The sequence below is a fragment of the Lynx canadensis genome, chromosome E2 (genome assembly GCF_007474595.2).
Source record: "Lynx canadensis isolate LIC74 chromosome E2, mLynCan4.pri.v2, whole genome shotgun sequence".
NCBI lineage: Eukaryota > Metazoa > Chordata > Mammalia > Carnivora > Felidae > Lynx > Lynx canadensis.
In genome coordinates, this window is record NC_044317.1 from 466,587 (window position 1) to 488,466 (window position 21,880).

At 48.0% G+C, this 21,880-nt stretch overlaps 1 protein-coding gene across 17 annotated transcripts in view; it reads left to right on the top strand.

Annotated features, from left to right (window-relative positions):
* Nucleotides 1–1,833: 1,833 nt before the first annotated feature.
* FANCA (FA complementation group A) overlaps nucleotides 1,834–21,880 on the top strand; it is a 61,095-nt gene continuing 41,048 nt past the window's right edge. For 15 of the 17 annotated variants that reach the window (XR_003965285.1, XR_003965286.1, XM_030298998.1 and 12 more), the window contains exons 1-14: nucleotides 1,834–1,942; nucleotides 2,788–2,897; nucleotides 3,253–3,337; nucleotides 6,650–6,792; nucleotides 6,929–7,024; nucleotides 9,380–9,453; nucleotides 13,346–13,455; nucleotides 15,305–15,387; nucleotides 15,872–15,905; nucleotides 16,332–16,398; nucleotides 17,962–18,074; nucleotides 19,616–19,692; nucleotides 19,979–20,120; nucleotides 20,469–20,602. Coding sequence is in view for 15 of the 17 variants with exons in the window: in XM_030298998.1 (XP_030154858.1) it covers nucleotides 1,864–1,942; nucleotides 2,788–2,897; nucleotides 3,253–3,337; nucleotides 6,650–6,792; nucleotides 6,929–7,024; nucleotides 9,380–9,453; nucleotides 13,346–13,455; nucleotides 15,305–15,387; nucleotides 15,872–15,905; nucleotides 16,332–16,398; nucleotides 17,962–18,074; nucleotides 19,616–19,692; nucleotides 19,979–20,120; nucleotides 20,469–20,602 (1,347 nt within the window). In the remaining 2 variants the exon portion in view is untranslated. The other 2 variants (XM_030299005.1, XM_030299006.1) reach the window with 2 other exon arrangements.

Below are 21,880 nucleotides of genomic sequence, written 5' to 3' on the forward strand. Positions count from 1 at the left end.
TCTGATACTGTCCCCATAAATAGTGCCAGAATTTATTTGAATTGTAGTATACCCAGTTGGTGTCACAGTGAATTGCTTAGGGGAAAAATGCCCACACATTTGGGGACCAGACCTGTCAGAAGCAGAGGAGATACTCAGGAGAAAGCGTTACGTAGGAGGGAAGAACCCGGTTTTAATACTCAGGACAACCAAGTTGGTTTTTAGTTCACCCTTCAGAAGTCAGGGCTTGGGATACCCTCGAAGCATTTTTCACTTCTGTTTGTTTTATCATATATGCATAAACTTGATTATATGGTAAAGTTTGTTTAAACAAATCTGTAAGTGCTCTTTCAATTCGAGGTGTTAAGAGAATCTTGTGTTATTGTTTGGCCCTTCCACAGTTCATCCTAAACAGAAACGAGCCAAGCATCACTCTACGCTCCCTCTGCCTGTTATTCACCAGTGTGACAGCCCTATGGCCCTCTGTCCACTGCTGGTCCCCCGGCCCCACGGTGTGTGCAAACCAGGCTCCGAGGCCTCATTTCTAACCTTAAGCTGCCATAGGTTTAACTGAGAAAAAAAAAAAATCTTATTTTGTAATCTTTATGAGATGGTCACAAGAGGAGACCGAAGAGGCTCAGGAAAAAACAAATTGCATTATATTCACAGGTCCTAGACACTGGAGGAATGGCAGGCTGTGAAAGGCCACACGAGGCAGCTCCAAGGTGGCTAGGAGACAGAATAGTAGGGCTGATTTTGATAGAGATCAAGGTCTTTATCGGAGTTTTCCCATGAAAGTTAAGGCTGAGCAGGGTAAACCGCTACAATCGGCTAGTTTGAATAGTTTTGGTGGGCTGTGGGCTACAGCGGTGGTAGCTGCCCGGCAGCTGGCCAGGGTATGATGAAGGTAGCACACTATAGCCTCCTAGGATTGAGGCCAGACGGAGGAGGTGTGGCTCTGAGTTGGACAGTTTCTTAACAACGGCAGGCTCCTGTGGGCCCCCCGGGGGGGGGCAGTCTCTCCCTAGCCAGAAAGGCTTTTAAAATCCCAAAACATCAGAACTTACAGAAAAAAAATTATATAAATTATCAGTTGTGTGTGTGTATATATATTTATTTATCCAGGGAATACTAGACAGCCATGAAAACAAGTTAACTACAGCTAAGCACAACATCCATGAATCTCACAGGTAAGAGCATCGAGGGAAAGCCACCGCAGCGACGCAGTACGATTCCGCGCCCCACGGGACCTGCTTTCTTCGAGGTTTTAACACCTGCGACCCATTCGCATGGGCACCTGCGGCCACTTACGTTTAAAGTCAAATAGAAGTTAACAATGAGGGCTCAGTCGCACTAGCTTCAGACTGTCTGTATCGCTGCAGAAGGTCTCACTGGGCCGCAAGCAGCCCGCGCGGGTTCGCCCCCTTCCAACTCCAGGAACCCGGGCGCTTCAGACGGATGAACAACACAGCTCAGCGCTTTTTAGTCTCCTCGGTTGTGGCTTTGTCGGGTTTTTCGGCATGACTATCGGCCGGCCATTCTCGGCAGGAATAATGCACAAGGATGCCACCGTTTTCTCGCGCGTGACGCTGTTTTGAATCCGCTCCGCTACCCGTCAACTCTAAAGCGACATCACCCTTCTCCAGGTATCAGGGTACCTGCCTCCTCCTTGCCACCACCAACATGGCGGCACACGCCGCCACCAAGATGGCCGCGTCGTAAGGCCTTCGCCCCAACGGGCAACGGAGTGTGGCCGAGCACCGGCCGGCCAATGGGGAGGCCGGGTAGCCGCCAGCCAATAGGGAGGCCGCGGGGGCCGTAGCCAATGGGGAGGCCGCGCGGGCCGGATGCAGGAGGCTGCGGAGGGAATGGCAAGTTCCCGCCATGTCGGACTCGCAGGTGGAGGGCGCCGCCTCGACCTCGGGGCTGGGGAGTCGCAAGAGGAGGTGGACCGAGCTGCTGGGTAAGAGGGCACCAGGGCTGCGGGAGTGGGCGGTGTCGGACCCTGAGACCCCTTATCTCCTTAGCCTTCGTCGCCCCGGTCCCCGGCCTCTCCTTGTCCCCCAGGACCTCCTGTCTCCTCCCAGTGCCCCAGAACCTCGGTCCTCGTCCTCCTCCGCCCTGAACCCCCGCCTCCTGCCCGCGTCCCACCGACCTCCAGTTCTCCTCTCCCTCAGTACCCAGTCCTGTGCCCCCTGTCTTGTTCCCCCCCACACCCCCGCCCCCTGGTCCTGGTCTCCCCCGACTTCCCGTCTCTTTTGCCCTCTTCCCATCCCAGCGACCCCTGTTCCGGTAGATCTCCAGTTCTTCCTGCATTCGCGGGCCTGGCCCCCTTCCAACGCGACGTCAAGATAGATGGTTCTAGGAGGCAGGGAGTTAATAATACTCTGCGTCCAGGAGTGCGGGATGACAGTAAGGGGGTCAGCTTAGCCTACTCCCAGAACCACGTAACCTGACTGAACAAGAATCAACCCCTAGGCTTGGGTTTCATCAGGTTTTCCCAAAATATCCTTTTTCTGTCCCAGGATTCCACAGAGAATTGTCTAGATTTCCTCCCATCGGTGACAGTTACTGGGTCTTTGCTTACCTGGACATTTGGAGAAGTACTGGTCCCTCATTTTATAAAATGTCCCTCAGTTGGGTGTGTCTGATGTTTTCTCATGATTAGATTTGCATTTTTCATAAGAATACCACGAAGTAATGTGTCCCCGAGGTGCACCACATCAGGGGGTCTAGAATGTCACCAAGTCTTCTTACATGAGTTTTTAAGGTGTGCTGTAATTTTGTGGAACTGGTTTTCGCCCTTAGCGGGAAGGGTCAAGAGGCAAATGTACCGTCCTGGAACAGAACAGAAGTTACAGGAATCCGCTGTGCACCTCCTGAGACGCCACTTAAACTTGAATGACCTTCTGCTCGAGGTAAGAGGGAATTGGTTCGACCTTTGCAGGCAGATTTAAGTTTGGGTGTTTTGCATGCAGCCAAGGCATAATCTTAGAGACCCAGAAAAAGCCTTATGAGGATCTGGTAGAAGCACCCCTTAAATGTTGACTCGATGAGAAAAAGGTTGTGAGCATTTATCTTTTTGGAGATAAAATGTGATTTCAGAGTGAATTTAGTTTTTCTCAAAAATGTTTGGTAAGATTCGCTTTTTAAAAATGTTTACCTCGAAATATTTAAGAATAGTGCAGTAGGCAAGCATTATATACACAAATTGTTTTTATGCACACACAACTTGAACTTTTAAGAATAGAGTTCTTTGTATTTGGTTTCTAGATAGAAGGTGCACCACGTAAGACACTGTGTCTCAATCAGTTGATTGATCCTGAGGCCTGTACTAATCTTTCTAGTTCACTTATAGGTAAGTTAGAACTTAATTTTCTTAATGTATGGAGATATGGGAGAGCTTTATGTAAAGTGGTCTTGATTTGCTTCTAATAAACAAAAGTGGTTGGTTAAGTGTCTGACTCTTGATTTTGGCTCAGGTTGTGAGTTCAAGCTCCATGTTGGGCTCTGTGCTGACAGTGCGGAGCTTCCTTGGGATTCTTTTCCTCTCTCTTTGCCCCTCCCCTGCTTGTGCTCTCTCAAAAGTGAATAAATAAATAAACAAACAAACAAACAAACAGGCTCAGAGCCTGGAGCCTGTTTCAGATTCTGTGTCTCCCTCTCTCTGACCCTCCCCCGTTCATGCTCTGTCTCTCTCTGTCTCAAAAATAAAATAAACGTTAAAAAAAAAATTAAAAAAAAAAGATTAAAGCCTTATAAGTAAAAACAGACACTTTCTCATGGAGACAATTCAGAAAGAAATGGCTATTCTTTTTTTTTTTTTTTCATTTTCGAGAGAGAGACAGCACACAGAGCCTGATGTGGGGCTCAAATTCATAAACCATGAGGTCATGACCAGAACTGAAGCTGGATGCTTAACTGATTGAACCACCCAGGTGCCCCTCTTTTTTTTGTAATTTTTTTTTAACTTAAGTATAATTAACATGCATTGTTATATCCGTTTCAGTTGTACAGTATAATGATTCAATAATTCTGTACATTTTTGAGTGCTCGTCGAGATAAGTGTATTCTTGGGGTGCCTGGATGGCTCAGTTGGTAAAGTGTCCAACTTTGGCTCAGGTGATGATCTCACGGTTCGTGGGTTCGAGCCCTGCGTCGGGCTCTGCTGACAGCTCAGCACCTAGAGTCTGCTTTGGATTCTGTCTCCCTCTCTGCCCCTCCCTTGCTTACGCTCTGTTTCTTGCTCTCTCAAAAATAAACATTAAAAAATTTTGCAAATAATAAAAAAGTAAAATTTAAAAAAAGATAATGTACTCTTAGTTCCCAGTTTCCTTTATCTTTTGGTCATCCCTCCACCCACCTTCCCTCTGGTAACTACCAGTTCATTCTCTGTATTTAAGACTGTTTTTCCTTTGTTCATTTGTTTTGTTTCTTAAATTTCACAAATGAGTGAAATCCTATGGTATTTGTCTTTCCCTGATTTATTTCACTTATTAGCATCATATTCTTTTTTTTTTAATGTCTGTTTTTGAGAGAGTGCGTCAAGGGGGGGGCATAGAGAGAGAGGGAGACACAGAATCCAAACGAGGCTCCAGGCTCCGAGCTGTCAGCACAGAACCTGACATGGGGCTTGAACCGACCAACGGTGAGATCATGACCTGAGCATAAGTCGGATGCTTAACCAACTGAGCCACCCAGGCACCCCCCCTTTTTTTTTAATGTCCAGCATTATATTTTTTAAACCCATCCATGTTGTTACCAATGGTAACATCTTTTTTTGTAGCTGAGTAATATTCCATTGTATATATACCATATCTTTAGCCATTCACCTATCGATGGACACTTCTTTCTGTATTCTGGCTCTTTTAAGTAATGCTGCAATAAACGTTGGCATGCATATATCTTTTAGAATTAGTTTTTTTGTAGTGTAATTATTGGATCTTAGGGTGGCTCTATTTTTAAATTTTTTTTAATCTTTATTTTTGAGAGAGAGAGAGAGACAGAATGCGAGTGGGGGAGGAACAGAGAGAGAACGACGCAGACCCAGAAGCAGGCTTCAGGCTCTGAGCTGTCAGCACAGAGCCCGACGCGGGGCTTGAACTCACGAACCGGGAGATCATGACCCGAGCTGAAGTTGGACACTTAACCAACTGAGCCACCCAGGCGCCCCTCTATTTTTAACTTTTTGAGGAACCTCCACATTGTTCTCCAGAGGGCTGCACCTGTTTGCACTCCCACCAGCAGTGCGCGAGGGTTCCTTTTTCTCCACATCCTCGTCAACACTTGTTTCTCGTGTTGTTGATTTTAGCCATTCTGACAGGTGCAAGGTGACATTTCATTGTGCTTTTGATTTGCATGTCCCTGATGATGAGTAATGTTGAACATCTTTTCATGTGTCTCTTGCCCATCTGGACGTCTTCTTTGGAACAATGTCTATTGAGGTCTTCTGTCCATTTTTTAACTGGATTTTTTTGTGTGTTGAGTTGTAGAAGTTCTTTATATATTTTGTGTATTAATCCCTTATCAGATATATCATTGGTAAATATCTTCTCCCATTCAGTAAATTGCCTTTTTGTTTGGTTGATGGTTTCCTTTGCTCTGCAAAAATGGCTAGAAATTAGCATTTTCTTCCCTTCTACCATGAATTATTTATTGACCTCTATAGTTAATAATTTAAAAAAATTTTTTCATGTTTTTATTTATTTTTGAGCAAGAGAGACAGCATGTGAGCAGGGGAGGGGCAGAGAGAAAGGGAGACACAGAATCTGAAGCAGGCTTCGGGCTCTGAGCTATCAGCACAGAGCCTGACCTGGGGCTCAAACTCATGAACCCTGAGATCATGACCTGAGCCGAAGTTGGACGCTTAACCGACTGAGCCACCCAGGCACCCCCTATAGTTGATGATTTCTAATATCGTCATTTGCAATCTTTGTAACTATTATTGTTTTCATTTACATATTGGTATGTGTTTTCAGAACCCTGAAGATAATGGGCATGTGCTACAGCTTTTTAAAAAAATACAAAAAAACCCCTAGTTTTGGAAGTCAAATAAATGAGATGGCAGTTTGCTTATAGGCATTACCTTCTCTAGGCTGATTGGGGTTCTCCCTTGATTGAATGCAGACCAGAGGCTGGATACTCAGGAGGCTGGTGGCTGCCTGTGGGCTCAGCACCTAGGCTCCACCTGCCAGTCCGAGGGCTGACCACACCTGTGGGCTCTACTACCCACCAGTGTGTGGCACAGCATTTGGAAACGACCCACTTGCCAAACATCAGTATAAAGTCCGTGGAAGCAGGTCTGGTTTTGACACTGAAGTCATTGCAAAGACAGGAACCCATTGCAGGAGTCACCGTAGTTGCCAATTGACTGTGCTCCTTGGAAAACTTTGATCAAGTTCTAAGAATATATCTGCCAAGCTCCCTTATTTGTGTCACACGGAGAAGTTGGCACGTGCAACCGTGGGCTTCGAATGCTGACCATTGTTGTCCTGTGTGTCGCTTCAGTCACGAAATGGCCTTATTTCCATCCCTTGTTTTTCCCTCTAGATCTGTGCTCCCCTTCAGAAGACCATTTTCTGGGCGGCTGCAGCTTAAAAGGCTTTTTAAACGCCAGGTCTTCTGTTTTAGATTTTGTAGTGTGTCCCTCATGTTTTGTTCTGTCTTTAAGGCTCTGCTTTGCGGGATCAAGCTTCAAGGCTGGGTGTCCCTGTGGCAGTGCTGTCCAGCCGGTTGGTGGCCTCCAGCATCACGCAGATCTGTGTGTCTGATGGCGAGCCCTCGCAAAGGGTGCTGCTGAGCGCAGAGCAAAGGGTGAGACGCCGGGCGATGGGCACGCTGTGCGCACTCGTTGCTCTGGAGCTGTTGGGAAAAGTAGTACATTTCTTTAATGTTGTTTCAAGTGTTTGCTTATTATTACTTTTTTTAAAGATTTAATCTCTCTTTTCAGAAGAAACTGTCTTCCTTGTTGGAGGTGGCTCAGTATTTACTGGCACACAGTATGTTCTCCCGATTCTCCTTGTGTCAGGAACTGTGGGAAGTACAGGTAAATTGGACATTGTGGCTCTGACTTTCAGGGTTTCTCCAGTAGCCTCTTGGTTTGGGTCGAGCCCAGAGAGTCCCTGGATGTTCTCAGGGGTTCCAGCCAGCGTCTCATTAATCACAGACTGGGGGATGAAAGCATTCAGCAGATGCCTCTGTGGGTGGAAAGAAGTGCCTTCAGTTACTGGATTTGTTGGTATTCACCCATAATTAGTATCGTTTACTAGAATGTACCACAGACACATGGTGTTCTATCTTCTTGTATGTAATTATGAGCAATTTTCCAGGACAGTGTAGTAAACCAGAAAAATGGAATTTAATAATTATTCTTTTTTTTTCTTCCCAAAGTTTATTTATTTTGAGAGAGAGAGGGAAAGAGAAAAATCAAGCAGGCTCTATGCTGCCAGCATGGAGCCTGATGTGAGACTTGAATCCACAGAATATGAGATCATGACCTGAGCCGAAACCAAGAGTTGGTTGCTTACCAGCTGAGCCACCCAGACACCCATAAAAATTATTATTAAAAAAAAGATCCTTATCTGTTTTATTTTTTTTGAAACATTTTTAATTCAGTAGTCTTGCAGATTTTTGAATAGTTGACAACTCAAGGGAATTATTTGGTTATTAAATGAGACCAGTAAGAATATAGAAAAGGTAAGAGAAAACTCAGGTAATGTTGCACTCATGGCTTCCCCCCATTCTCTTATCCAATCACCTGATTTGGCAGCAATTGATACGGTCCTGGCGCTCACTGATAACTAGTTACACGGAGGGGCAGCTGAATGCACACTAGTTGCAGGACTACAGGTGTCCACAGGTGTGCAGGGAAGAGTGACAGCTGTATGATCGGGTGGTTAGGAAAGGCTTGCTTTTTTATTTTATTTTTTTTATGTTTATTCATTTTGAGAGAGTACGTGCATGTGCCAGTGGGGGACAGCAGAGAGAGGGAGAGAGGAGAGAGGGAGAGAATCCCAAGCAGGCTCCTTGCTGTTGGAGTGGAGCCTCACGTGGGTCTTAAACCCACAAACAGTGAGATCACGACCTGAGCCGAGATTAAGAGTCAGATGCTTAACCAACAGAGCCACTCAGGTGTCCCTAGGAAAAGCTTGCTTGCTTTCTTTCTTTCTTTCTTTCTTTCTTTCTTTCTTTCTTTCTTTCTTTTTTTTTAATGTTTTTGAGAGAGGGAGTATGAGCAGGGGAGGTGCAGAGAGAGAGTGGGACAGAGGATCTGAAGCGGGCTCCGTGCTGACAGAGGAGAGCCCGAGCCTGGGCTTGAACTCACGTGAGATCATGACCCGAGCTGGGGTCAAACGCTCAACCGAATCACCCAGGCACCCCTGGGAAAGGCTTTCTAAGAGAGCTGGCAGCTGCATGGCGTGTAAAGGAAGAGTGCCATTTTGCTGGGTGGAGAGTAGGACGAAGCGGACAGTGGGAGACAGAGCTGACTTGAGTGAGGTGTCCTGGCGGGGAGGAGGAGGGGTGTCTGCTCCAGAAGGGAGGACCTCACTGGGATAGGAGAGAACAAGAGGGACAGAAGCTGGGTCACAGCTGGCCTGTGCTGCATCCAAGAGTCTCAGCCTTGCTCTGGAAGCTGTGAAGGGCCACTGGAGAGTTCTAAGAAGAGCAGATGTTGAGAGGTCCAGTCTCTGTTTTGGAACACGTGGGAGAAAGGCACTGAAGCAAGTTAGAGTAGAGACTGGGTAGGGTGCCAGGAGGTGAAGGATGGTAATGGTGAGTGACTGAAGGCTTCGTGAGTTGATTTTTATTTATTTTTTGTTAAAAATTTGTAATGTTTGTTTATTTTTGAGAGAAAGAAAGAGACACAGAACGTGAACAGGGGAGGGGCAGAGAGAGAGGGAGACCCAGAATCGGAAGCAGGCTCCAGGCTCCGAGCCATCAGCATAGAGCCCGACGGCGGGCTCAGACTCACGAACCGTGAGATCATGACCTGAACCGAAGTCGGACACTCAACCGACCGAGCCACCCAGATGCCCCTTAGTTTTATTTTTTTTAATGTTTATTTTGAGAGAGAGCTTACACGAGTGGGGGAGGGGCAGAGAGAGAGAAAGAGGGTCCCAAGCAGGCAGTGTGCTGTCAGTGTAGAGTCTGGCAGGGGGCTTGATTTCATGAACCTTGGGGTCGTGACCTGAGCCGAAATCAAGAGTTGGAAGCTTAACCGACTGAGCCCCCCGGGCGCCCCTACTTGGTGAGTTAAAGCCAAAGTGGATCCGGTGTGTATCTTAGGGGGTGATTGTTACCCCACTTTAGTTCTGCATAGAGCACAGTGCTCAGGTACGCAGCCTGCACGTTGCGGGGAAGTGTGCGCGTGATGGACTCACAGTGCGGTTATTTTCTTTAGGGTTCTTTGTTGCTTGAGGTCGTGTGGCAGCTTCATATACAAAACGTTGTGAGCTTCCAAGAGCTGCTGGAAAGGTAGTGTACCGGCGATAATTTAACATTACCTTAATATTACATGATTTATTTTTTGTAATCTAACCTGCTAATGAATTATTTATATGTTAAAGCCAAAAATCACTGAAACTCTTCATTATTTAAAGAGAACATTTGTTATAGTTGAAGTTGTGGTAATGCCCAGACTTGGTCATGTTTTCTTTTTTTTTTTTTTAATGTTTGTTTTTGGGAAAGTGCAGGCAGGGAAGGGCCAGAGAGAGGGGGGCAGAGGATCAGAAGTGGGCTCTGCGCTGACAGACTGACAGCAATGAACCTGACGTGGGGCTTGAACTCATGAACTGTGAGATCACGACCTGAGCCAAAGTCAGATGCTCAACTGACTGAAACCCCCAGGTGTCCTGGTAACGTTTTCTTTGTATGAGATATGTCATGTGATAATTTTTTTTTTAAGATTTTATTTTTAAGTAATGTTCACACCAGAGTGGGGCTTAAACTCATAACCCTGGGGTCAAGAGTTGCACGCTCTACCGTCTGAACCAGCCAGGTGCTCTTCTGATAAAATATTGTTAAAAATTATAAAAGAGTGGCGCCTTGGTGGCTCAGTTGGTTAAACGTCTGACTCTTGGTTTTGAGTTCAGCTCGTGATCTTATGGTTCATGGGGTTGAGGCCTGTATTGGGCTCGGTGCTGGCAGTGCAGAACCTGCTTATGATTCTCTGTCTCCCTCTCTCTCTGCCCCTCCACCGCTCAAGCTTTCTCTGTCTCCCTCACAAAATAAATAAATAAACATTAAAAAAACCCCACAACTATTTGTAGAGGATACCATCTTGCATATAGGAAACTCTAAAGAATCCACACTGTCAAGTATTAGAACTACTAAGCTGGTTTAGCAAGGTTGCAGGAAACAACATCAACATACAAGTCAATCGTGTATTTATACAAGAACAGTGAACAATCTGAAAACAAAGTAATTCCATTAAAAAGAACATGGAAACGATTAAATTAGGAATAAAGTAAAAGAAGTGAAGGACTTGTATACTAGAAATTATAAAGCATAATGGAGGGAAACGAAGACCTAAATAAATAGGCGTTTCATGTTCATGGATTGGAGCATTTAATGTTGTTAAGATAGCAGTACTCCTTCTATACATTTCCTTGCAGTGATCTATACATTCAGTATAATCTCCATCAAAATCTAGCCTGGCTTTTTTGCATACATTGACAAGCTGATTCTTTTTTTATTTTTTAAAATTTACAACCAAATTAGCATATAGTGCAACAGTGATTTCAGGAGTAGATTCCTTAGTGCCCCTCACCCATTTAGCCCATCTCCTCTAGCACAAGCCCTCCAGTAATTTTCAGTTTGTTCTCCATATTTATGAGTCTCTTCTGTTTTGTCCCCCTCCCTGTTTTTATATTATTTTTGTTTCCCTTCCCTTATGTTCATCTGTTTTGTCTCTTAAAGTCCTCATATGAGTGAAGTCATATGAGTTTTGTCTTTCTCTGACTAATTTCACTTAGCATAATACCCTCCAGTTCCATCCACGTGGTTGCAAATGGCAAGATTTCATTCTTTTTGATTGCCGAGTAATACTCCATTGTATATATATACCACATCTTCTTTATTCATTCATCCATCGATGGACATTTGGGCTCTTTCCATACTTTGGCTATTGTCGATAGTGCTGCTATAAACACGGGGGTGTATATATATCCCTTTGAAACAGCACACCTGTATCCCATGGATAAATGCCTAGTAGTGCAATTGCTGGGTCGTAGGGTAGTTCTAGTTTTAGTTTTTTGAGGAACCTCCACACTGTTTTCCAGAGTGGCTACACCAGCTTGCATTCCCATGACAAGCTGATTCTGATTTTGATATGGAGGTACAAGGGACCCTGACTAGCCAAAATTCCTTCAGAAAGAACGACAGTGTTGGGGAGTCACAGGTCCTGTCTGCAGAATTTACTACAAAGCTAGGCTGTGGTGCAGGCATAAGGGTAGACCTAGAGTAATGGAATAGGATTTCCAGTCCGGACATAAACCCATACGTATATGTCATGATTTTCGACAAGGGTGCCAAGACCATTGGACAGGGAAAAAATAGTCCGCTCAACAAGTGGTATTGGGACAACTGAACCTACACATGCAAAAGAATGAAGTTGGATCCCTGCTTCACACAACATATAGCAATTAAGTCACAGTGCACCAAAGACCCAAACATAAGAGCTAAAGCCATAAAACTTCTAGAAAAAATCTAGGGTTATATCTCCACGAGCTTAGATTAGGCAATGGTTTCTTGGAAAAGATGTCTAAAATTCATGGTACAAAAGAAAATGTCGAGGAAAATTGTGCTTCATCAAGTTTTAAAATTTTTGTGTGCAACATTCTTAAGACTGTTAAGACCGTGAAAAGATAACACCTAGAATGGGAGAAATTATTTGCAAATCATGTATCTGATTGTCTAGTATCTAGCATAAAGAACTCTTACATCTCAACAGTAAAAAGACAATCCAATTAAAAATGGACCAAGGGTTTCAATAGACATTTGTCTGAAGAGCATACACGTAAGGCTAAGCACACGAAAAGATGCCAGATGTCGTTAGTCACCAGAGAAATGCAAGTCTGACTGGTGAGGACCCCTCCCACCACCCCACCCACTGCTCCTGCTTCTGGGTCCAGGCTCCAAATGGAGCTGTGCGTGCCTGATGCCCTCGATGACCACCATAGCTTCAAATCGCTGCTGTTTTGTTTTGTTTTTGATTATTTTACTCTAATTGAGCTTGCTTTGTACTCGATTAGTAGTAAGCTACTCCAAATAAACTTTTTTTTGTTAAAGCTTATTTATATATTTTGAGAGAGAGCGAGCCGGTGGGCAGCACAGAGCCTGACATGGGCCTTGATCTCACGAACTGTGAGATCATGGTGTGAGCCAAAATCAAAAGTCGGACTCAACTGGGACACGTGGGTGGCTCAGTAGATTGGGCGTCCAACTTCAGCTCACGTCATGAACTGGAGGTTCGTGACTTCGAGCCCCGCATCAGACTCTGTGCTGACAGCTCAGAGCCTGGAGCCTGCTTCCGATTCTGTGTCTCCCTCTCTCTCAGCCCCTCCCCTGCTCATGCTATGTCTTTCTCTCTCTCTCAAAAATAAGTAATAAATGTTAAAAAAAAAAAATTAAAAAAAAAAAGAGTTGGACTCGGCTGAGCCATCCAGGTGCCCCTAAACTTTTTGAAAATGATTATTTAAAAACATTAAAAAAAAATTTTTTTTAATGTTTTTATTTTTGAGTGAGAGACCGACAGAACATGACTGGAGGAGGGGCAGAGAGAGAGGGAGACAGAATCCAACGCAGGCTCCAGGCTCTGAGTTGTCAGCACAGAGCCTGACGTGGGGCTCAAACTCACAATCCGCGAGATCATGACCTGAACCGAAGGCAGACACTTAACTGACTGAGCCACCCAGGCACCGCTAAAAAAAATTTCTTTTTTTTTGCCCCTAAAATTTTTTTAATATTTGTTTATTTTTGAGAGAGAGAGAGAGAGAGTATGAGCAGGGGAAGGGCAGAGAGAGAGGGAGACACAGAATCCGAAGTAGGCTCCAGGATCTCAGTTGTCAGCACAGAGCCTAACACGGGGCTTGAACTCAACCAGCTGTGATATCATGACCTGAACCGAAGTCAGATGCCTAACTGACTGAGCCACCCGGGTGCCCCGAAAATGATCATTTTTAACGTCAGTAGCAGCTGTTCCGATACCCCGTGTATGTCAGCTGGGCCCGTTGTGACTTCTGGGAATAGCTCACATGGTCGCCAGATCGTTCTCTGTGCCCCAGCTTCTGAGTGAAGTGACCGGGGAAGAAAACGGCCTGGTAGATATCGAGGGATGGTGAGCACATGGTGTGTGCTTTGTCCCTAGTCATGCTGACACGCAGGCCACAGTGGCGTGGCTCTTTAGGAACCTGTGCCTTCTGTGTGAGGAAATGGAAGCATCTCCGTACAATGACATCGCCAGTGCTATGCTTTCTGGTAAGTTCACAACAGGGGCAGGTTCACGGATAAACTTTAGGTCAGCGGGAATGCTTTTTGCTGTGACAGTCTGTGGGAAACAGGACAGCCCCGCACCCCTGGCATGGGAATCCGGAAAAACAGTCCATTCGCCGAGTGGTATTGGGGCAAGTGGCCACACACGTGAAGTTGGAGCCCTGCTTCACACAACATGCGGTAATTAAGTCACAGTGCACCAACGACCTAGAAGAAAATCTAGGGCCACCACCGCGTGAGACCATGTCCACCCAGGCCTCCTGCCTGGGTTTGCTCGTATTTGAATTTTGTGGAAGTTTCACCAAGTCCGTCTGTTGACCCGCTGTGTCGGGGGCCGGTGGCTACTGTGTTTAAAATATGCAGATTACGATCTGCCGGACCAAGAGCTACAAGGCCACCACACGGGGTCTGCAGGGAGCTCCCTCAGCTCCCATTCCGGAGAGATGAACACCTCCGGGGCCCTGTTGATTGGAGGTGCAGCCTCAGTGTGCTCACAGAAAGGAAGTCAAGCCACGGAAATTGTTGCTTTCAGATCCCAGAAAAGGAGAGCTGCAGTTAGCTAGGCAAGTTCACAAGCGAGCGGGAGACAGGGTACGAGTGCCCGTTACTTGTGGGGTGATTGGACCTGAGGTCACCAACTTTTTATGGGCTCAACTCTAAGTGGTTATTATTTTTTTAATGTTTATTTTTGAGAAAGAGCTCATGCAGAGGAGGGGCAGAGAGAGGGAGGCAGAATCCCAAGGAGACTGCGCTGTCAGAACAGAGCCCGGTGTGGGGTTTGGACTCACAAACTGAGAGATCGTGACCTGAGCCCAAATCAGACACTTAACCGCCTGAGCCACCCTGGCGTCCCCTAAGTAGTTATTTCAAAAGGTGCCCTGGGAAAGCAAAGCAGGAAGTGTGGCAGGCGTGCTAAGCTCACGGCCTGATCTAATCATCATCGGACCCTGGGTGAGAGCAGGGGTGCCATGCTGTCCATTGCCTGGACAGTAGCTCGGAGTGGCAGTTTTCTTGTCACACTTGTCTTTTTCTGGGTGTCTTTCCCTTTGGGTGGGCCCTGTCCTAGGCTGCTCTCTGAGCCAGCAGAGCCTTGCCGTTGTCAGTAATTCTGAGGAATGAAATCTCCAAATAAGCAACATATTAGATGAGAAGTAGAATGTTCCACACAGCTTGTGAATTTTTTTTTACGTTACAAAAGATATGTTCCTTTTTCCTAAAGCTTTCTTGGTGATGGGTGTGAGCTTGTGATTCCTGAATCCTGTAGTCTGGGCTCAGAGAATTTAAATTGAAGATTAGACAAAATATTTTTGATTTCAGTCCTTTAATTTTATCAGAACTTACGGGTCCATTTCCTGCCCCATTCTCCTGAATGTAGTGCTTCTGGGTCTTCCTGGAACAGTCCTTATATTTTGAGGTAGGAGATTGGCTGGAGAGATAATCCACATGAAACCCTTAGATGGTGTTTTTTTTTTTTTTAATTTTTAAGTAATCCCTACACCCAATGTGGGGGTCAGACTCAACAACCCCGAGATCAAGAGTCACCTGCTGTACTGACTGAGCCAGCCAGATGTCCCAGATGCTACTTTTTTGTTTAAGAGAAAAATCCTTCCCATAAACTTGATGGATGATAAGAATTTCCCTTCCAAATAAAGTGGCAAAGAGCACAGTCTGGTTCAGGAAGGGTTTTGTGGGTTGGGCTGGTGAATGCTTGTGTGTGGGGTGACGCCTCCTGTGGGTCCTCATGCTCCAGACCCTGGAAAGTGGGTTCTCTGTGTCATCCACAGCTATTTGAAGATTACAGTGCGTTGACGTTTTTGGGTTTTGTGGCTTTCAGATCTTGTGCAAATGTTTGTTTTGAGAGGATTTCAGAAAAACTCGGATCTCAGAAGAAATGTGGAGCCTGAACAGATGGGCCAGGTAGGAGGAAAAGTGATATGAAGAGTTGGGAATCGGTTCGTTATGAGAATGCAAGTTTCTGGACAAGCGGCTAATATCTGACTGACCCACGTTATAGTGTATAAGCTTTGATGGGGGAATCTTGTTTTCGTGAGGTGCTCCCTGAGTAATGTTACTCCCTCATCCAGCTCTTGAGGGTGAAGACCTTCATGAGAGCCCAGAATCTAGCTTGTGCTTTCAGACGAGAGGGAAGGGAAAACTTTCCACCAGGAGAGCTCTCTGCCAACCCTCTGAGCCAGGGGCTGTGGGAGGCCAGCAGGCTTCGGGCCAGGGTCCCAAGGAGTATGATGGATGCTTCTAGAAAGCCTGCCCTTTCACTGTCAGGGTCTCCCCAGCGTTGGGGTGCTGTCTAGGGTGTACTTTCTCATTTTGCTGTAGAGCGACCGGTCTTCTTGTGTGATACGCATATATGATTAACGGTGACTTCTGTCTTGTGCTTTGACAGCTCGCATTTGTTGTACTTCAGAGAATGCTGATCTGTGAGTCACCTGCTCCTGCCCCAGCCTGTCCATGAGTTCGTTTGCTTATTAGGAATTCTCAAGGTTTCCTGCCTTTGCATTTCAAGTACTTCACCTGAACTGACCCTCTACGGTCTCTCCTGACTTTGCACTTAATCTCCAGAGCTACAAATGACAACCAGTGTAACAGTTAATTAGGGAAGCATTTTATTGTCCATGTGTTTTGATTGATTTAAAAGGCTTACGTCTCGGGTACCACTGGGATGCATGGGGAGGACTTGTATCATGTGGGAACCTAGGAGGCCTCGGCGGTCTGTTATTTGGAAGTGGAGGAGGTTTCTCCAAAGATGCATTACCTGACTCATCCACTAGTACTGGTTGGGGGTCGTTTTTGATGGATTGTGGTGGTGAGCTGATGTGTTTTCTGTTCCCACCATCTGTCCTCAGTCGCTCTCGAGGCTTTGGCCGCTGGCATGCAGGATGGGTCCCCACAGCACAAGGTGGTGAAGTGCTGGTAAGTCCTGGGAGCAGGCCTGCTGGGTGTGCCCAGGGGACAGTGCCTATTGCCTTAAAGGTTCTGGGTATTTGAAACAGTCCCGAAGGATCAACAGCTGGTTCCTGAACACGTTCTCTGCCATTGTGACAACATCAGGTGAGGACGACCGCTGGAAAGCGCTAGAAACCCTCTGGTCCGCCTGCTCCCTCTCAAGATTCCCCCTTTCTTCGGGAATCCTCCATCACCTGGTCTGAGCCCGGATCCCTGAGGGTCGTGGCGGGCGGTAGGACACTCCTGGAGCGACCTTCTCACTGCCTCGGCTCTCCCCTCGTGCCTCCCTGCCCATGCCCTCTGGCCACCAAACCCTTGGTGCGCCCTGAAGCCGGCACTCACATTCACCCGTGGTCGGAATTTGCCACGTTAGCCTTCTCGCTGCGTGGCTGTCTGGTAGTTCACGTTGAGGAGTGGTTGTTGGGGTGTCTGGGTTTGCTTCAAAGTCATGTGGGATGAGGCCAGCCCAGAAGTCGGTTCTTTCCTGGGAAACCAGGAGAGTTTTCCAGCATTCCCAGGCCTTGGGAAACCCTCTGTTCTTTCATTGTTTGGCTCCTGATTGCCTGTTCTCCAGTAATTCTCGTGACCCTCCGACATGCTGTGTCATTCAGTACTTAAACTCTGTACAACCAACACTGCTTTGCTTTCTGCATTTTCTGCTTTTATAACACGCCTGACTGGATTGCTCAGATTCCTGTCCCGAGAGTTAGGTAATGACTGTTGATATGTTTGTTTCTTTTTAAGTTTCTTAATTAGTTGCCAGTGTTGACGATAAAAGCAGACCCCTCTCCCTCCCAGGTCCGGGCGGCCAGGCTTCCTGGCACACGGGGGTTTGCATCCCAGTCTGGCCCTTGGGAAGGCCACCCCTTCTGCTCGGTGTCTCCTCGTTGCTTGCATGACTGGAGCTGGTCTTCCGCCTGAGAAGCTGGCTACGGCTGTCAGCAGCTCTGACGCTGGCACAGTGAATTGCCCTCAGGGCTCCACTGTCAGGCAGCCCCATCACCCTTTGTCCTTCCTGACCTGTCTGTCAGTGATGTCCCTTGCCCGCTGCTCTTCCTTCCTTGTCGTGTCATGAGGCTTCATCAGCTTCGGGAAACGTCGCTGCATCTGAATGTCTGTGTGCCAGGCACTCTGCACAAGCCTGGCCAAGGCCCTGCTGGCCCCTGGTTCCCATTTCACAGATGGGGAGGCTGAGGCTTTGTAACGTTTGCAGATTGCTGTGCACTGACCCAGACTTGCGGAGGTCATTCCGATCCCTTTCTGGCTTTTCTGCTCTATGGGCGGTCCCTTTCTTATTAGACCCACACTTCTCCAGACTCCCACTTCGAGTCTGTGGCACAGCGGCCTGGCAGAGTGAACATTTCAGGGTTCTGGAAAGGGCGAGCCTTTGCGCCCCCTGAGCTGAGAGTTGGGGGCCTCGAGGTCCGTGCAGCCTTGCTGGACAGAAGTAGCCTTTGATGAGCTGTTGGCACGGCCGGGACCCTGGAGGGCCCCTCTTTTGCTGAACGCCTCTTAACGTTGTGTTTGCAGGTTCGGCGTGTTCTGTGGACACACATATGACAGAATGATTTCGACAGATTCTCCTAAGAGATTTTTCAGTCATACTCTGACTCAGGTGCTAACCCACAAGCCTGTGCTGAGAGGTAGGTTCCAGAGCCCAGGTTGTTTGGCTCCCGATGGGAGCTTGGGCCCAGATGGCAGGACTCTGAGACGGCTCGAGAGCATGAGGACACGTTATCCTCGAACGTCTTCATTTGAAAGTTACACATGCTCATTAAAAAAGCTCAGTACTAACAAAGTAGGGGAAGGAGGACTGTCACCCATCAGCCATATTGTCACCACAATAGAAATATCTTTAACGCAAAACTTTTCTTGTGGTCTTTTCTCAGTAGATCATGAAAATCTGGTTATCAGAGTGAATTACTAGGTTTTGTTTTAATAAATCATATAAGCGTTTTCTTATGCACAGTTGATCCTTGAATGATGTGGGGTTAGGGACCCTGACCCCATGTGCAGTTGAAAATCTGCGGATAGCTTTTGACTTTTCAGAACTTAACTCCTAACAGCCTACTGTTGACCAAAGCCTTACAGGTAACAGAAACAGTCGATTAACACAGATTTTGTACGGTACGTGTGTTATGTACTGTGTTCTTATGGTAAAGTAAGCTGGAGGAAATAATATTCAGACATCATGAGAGAGTAAATGTACGGTATTACACTGTATTTATCAGGAAAAAACTGCATGTAAGTAGGCCCACACACATTTCAAATCCATGCTGTTCAAGATTCAGTTGTAATTACATGCTGCTGCTTTTTTTTTTTTTTTTTTTTTTTTGAGAGAGAGAGGCGAGCGCGCGCGTGTGTGGGATGGGCAGGGAGAGAGGGAGACAGGGAATCCCAAGGAGGTTTCACACTGTCAGTGCAAAGCCTGACGTAGGGCTGATCCCACCACCCTGGGATCATGACCTGAGCTGAAATCAAGAGTTGGAGCCCCCCAGGCCCCATATGCTTTTCTTAAAAGTGGTTAACGGTATATCATCCTCCACTGGGTGTCCTGTGGTTGGTGTCACCATCTGTTCGGTGACAGTGTTTGCAAGTTTTCACTGGTACTTAGGAGGTGAAAATGAAAACCTTGCCCAGTAGGCTTTTTCTATGTGCAGCGCTGTGTCCTGGGCGGGGGGGGGGGGGGGGGGGGGGGGGGGGGGGAGGGTTCCTCCAGCAGCAGTATGTCCCGGGGGGGCAGGGGGGGGTTCCTCTAGCAGCCGTGTGTCCTCGGGGGGGAAGGGGGGTCCTCCAGCAGCGGTGTGTCCTCAGGGGAGGTCCTGCCCCAGGGAGGGATGCAGGGATATTTCCAGCAGGTGCTGTGTTATACTTTCTGAAGGGCCTGCTCCAGTCAGCTACCCTTTCAACAGTGTCCTCAGTGATTGCTTAATGACACAGGGTGTAAAGGAGCAAAGTTAAAATGTAACTAATGGATTAGAAACCATAGCAGATACGATGACCGGCAGGGAGCTGGGCCAAAGATACAAGCATTTGATAGAAAATGGGGAAAACAGGGAAATGGTGAACTCAGGTAACAATTGAAAAATGCAAATTAAACCAGGTTTTTTTGACATTGAGCCAAGGCACAGCTTTTCATGATTACTGACTTGACCTCTTTGTCTCTTCTCGTTCTTGAACGAAGTTTCTGATGCTGTTCAGATGCAGAAAGAGTGGAGCTTTGCGAAGACCCACCCTCTGCTCACCGGCCTATACCGCAGGGTGGGTGTCGCCGCGCTCAGACCGGATGCCCCCTGCGCCAGGAGGCACTGCTGCCGCGAGCCTCTGTGGCTCCTGGCCCGGGGAGAGAGGCCAGGGGGCTCCGTGGGCCCCGCCATCCACACCTGGACCCCGGGGGGCCCCGAGACCGGACGTCTCGCTCGGGCAGAGCACCTCCTCACCTGCCCACACGTGTCGCCGTGTCGACCCCGCGTCGTGTCCGACGGGAAGTGGGACGGAGCTGAGGCCCCACTGCCTGACGAGCGGCTTGTTTTGACACTTCTTTCAGCTCTTCACGATGCTAAGTCCAGAGGAGCTAGTTGGCCATTTGCAGGAAGTTCTGGAAACACACGAGGTGAACTGGCAGCATGTGCTCTCCTGCGTGTCCACACTGGTGATCTGCTTACCCGAGGCGCAACAGCTGGTTAAAGGTGCACCTGGGTGGGAGCCGTGCGCTGCGTGTGCGTGCGTGTGCGTGCGTGTCCTGTAGTTTGTGGGTGAGCCTGTCCGTGGAATGCGGGCTCCCCTCACCGGCCTCGATGGTGCCCTGTGTCTTTTTGTCTGTGCCCTTGGTCCGCCTCCCGCGTTGGCGATCTGCTTGCTACAGCCTCCCGTGATCAGTGTTTGGCTCTTGGGGTCACTCGTTACCCAGGCTCTTGAACTGGGCACTGCGCGTGCGTGTTCTCCTGACTGCCTGTGCCCTATCCCCGGCGGGACGTCCGCGTTTTCTTTGCCGATGCCCTTGTCTGCCAACTGTGACTGTGGTCGTTCCCTCCTAGATTGGGTGGCCCGATTGCTGGCCCGTGCGTTCGAGAACTGCGACCTGGACAGCATGGTCACTGCGTTCCTGGTTGTGCGTCAGGCTGCGCTGGAGGGCCCATCTGTGTTCCCGTCCTACGCAGACTGGTTCCAGGTGAGCTGCCCCCCAGCAGCCACTGGTGGGTCTCTGACTCGCCGTCCTAGGAACAGACGCACTCTGTGGGTCAGGTCTGTTCCTCTCCCCGCGCTCCCCGCGCCGGAGCCCCGTGCTGCTCTGTCTGGGCTTTGCTCCCTCCTCTCATGGCCTCCTTGCCTGCCCAGTCAGGTCTCCGAGCATGGGAGTGCGGTCAGGAAACCAGGAAAACAAATGTGCCCGCTGCTCTTGGCACAGTGTGCTCATCCCAGAAGGGTGCCCCTCACCTTCCGCGCAGTCTTCTCTTTGTTTCCACCACATCTGTGCAGCTGTGCACGGCCTGCCGCGTCTCACCTCTGAGAAGGCATCTTCCAGACATCAACTTTGAAGGTTGGGTGTGTGTAAATCTGTCATTTAAAAGGCTATCTAATTTGGGCGCCTGCGTGGCTCAGTCAGTTAAGTGTCTGACTTCAGCTCAGGTCATGATCTCAAGGTTCATGAGTTCAAGTCCCACTTCGGATGAGCTCACACCCTGGGTGAGCCCCGCTTCTCTCTCTACCCCTCCCTTACTTGCACCCCCCCCCCCAAAAAAAAAGCTATCTCATTCTTTGTTGAGGTCTTGGGTTTTCTTGCCATGCTGCCGGGGTGGTGTAGTTGGTGGTGGTTTGTGGGGAGCCCATCTTCCTCCAGTTCTGAGCATTAGCTGCACCTGCACAGACACCCGGAGAGCCTGGCTTGGCCCCTGCTTGGGCCATTGGTACAGCACGGTGGTTGTGGGGTTCTTTCTTTGTTCTTTTATTCCTTGGAGCTGATTCCGGTCGGCCCTGTGCTCCCCCAGCAGTGGGCTGTCGGCCCAGGAGCACCCACGGGACGCACATGGGGCTGTTGGCAGTGTCCACAGCCAGGGGACCCTTTGTGGTCACACTGGCCTGTTTCCTGTGTCTGCTGTGCCTAGGTGATTCAGTCACAACCAGGTATCCCCTGACCTGGGTTTTGCCCACTTCTCAGGACAACACATGGACAGGAATGCTTGGGAAGTGCTGTGTTGATTGTGTGTTTTTTGTTTTTTTGTTTTGTTTTTCCTTTTACCTTTTTTTTTTTTTTTTTTAATTTTTTTTTTTCAACGTTTATTTATTTTTGGGACAGAGAGAGACAGAGCATGAACGGGGGAGGGGCAGAGAGAGAGGGAGACACAGAATCCGAAACAGGCTCCAGGCTCTGAGCCATCAGCCCAGAACCCGACGCGGGGCTCAAACTCACGGACCGTGAGATCGTGACCTGGCTGAAGTTGGACGCTTA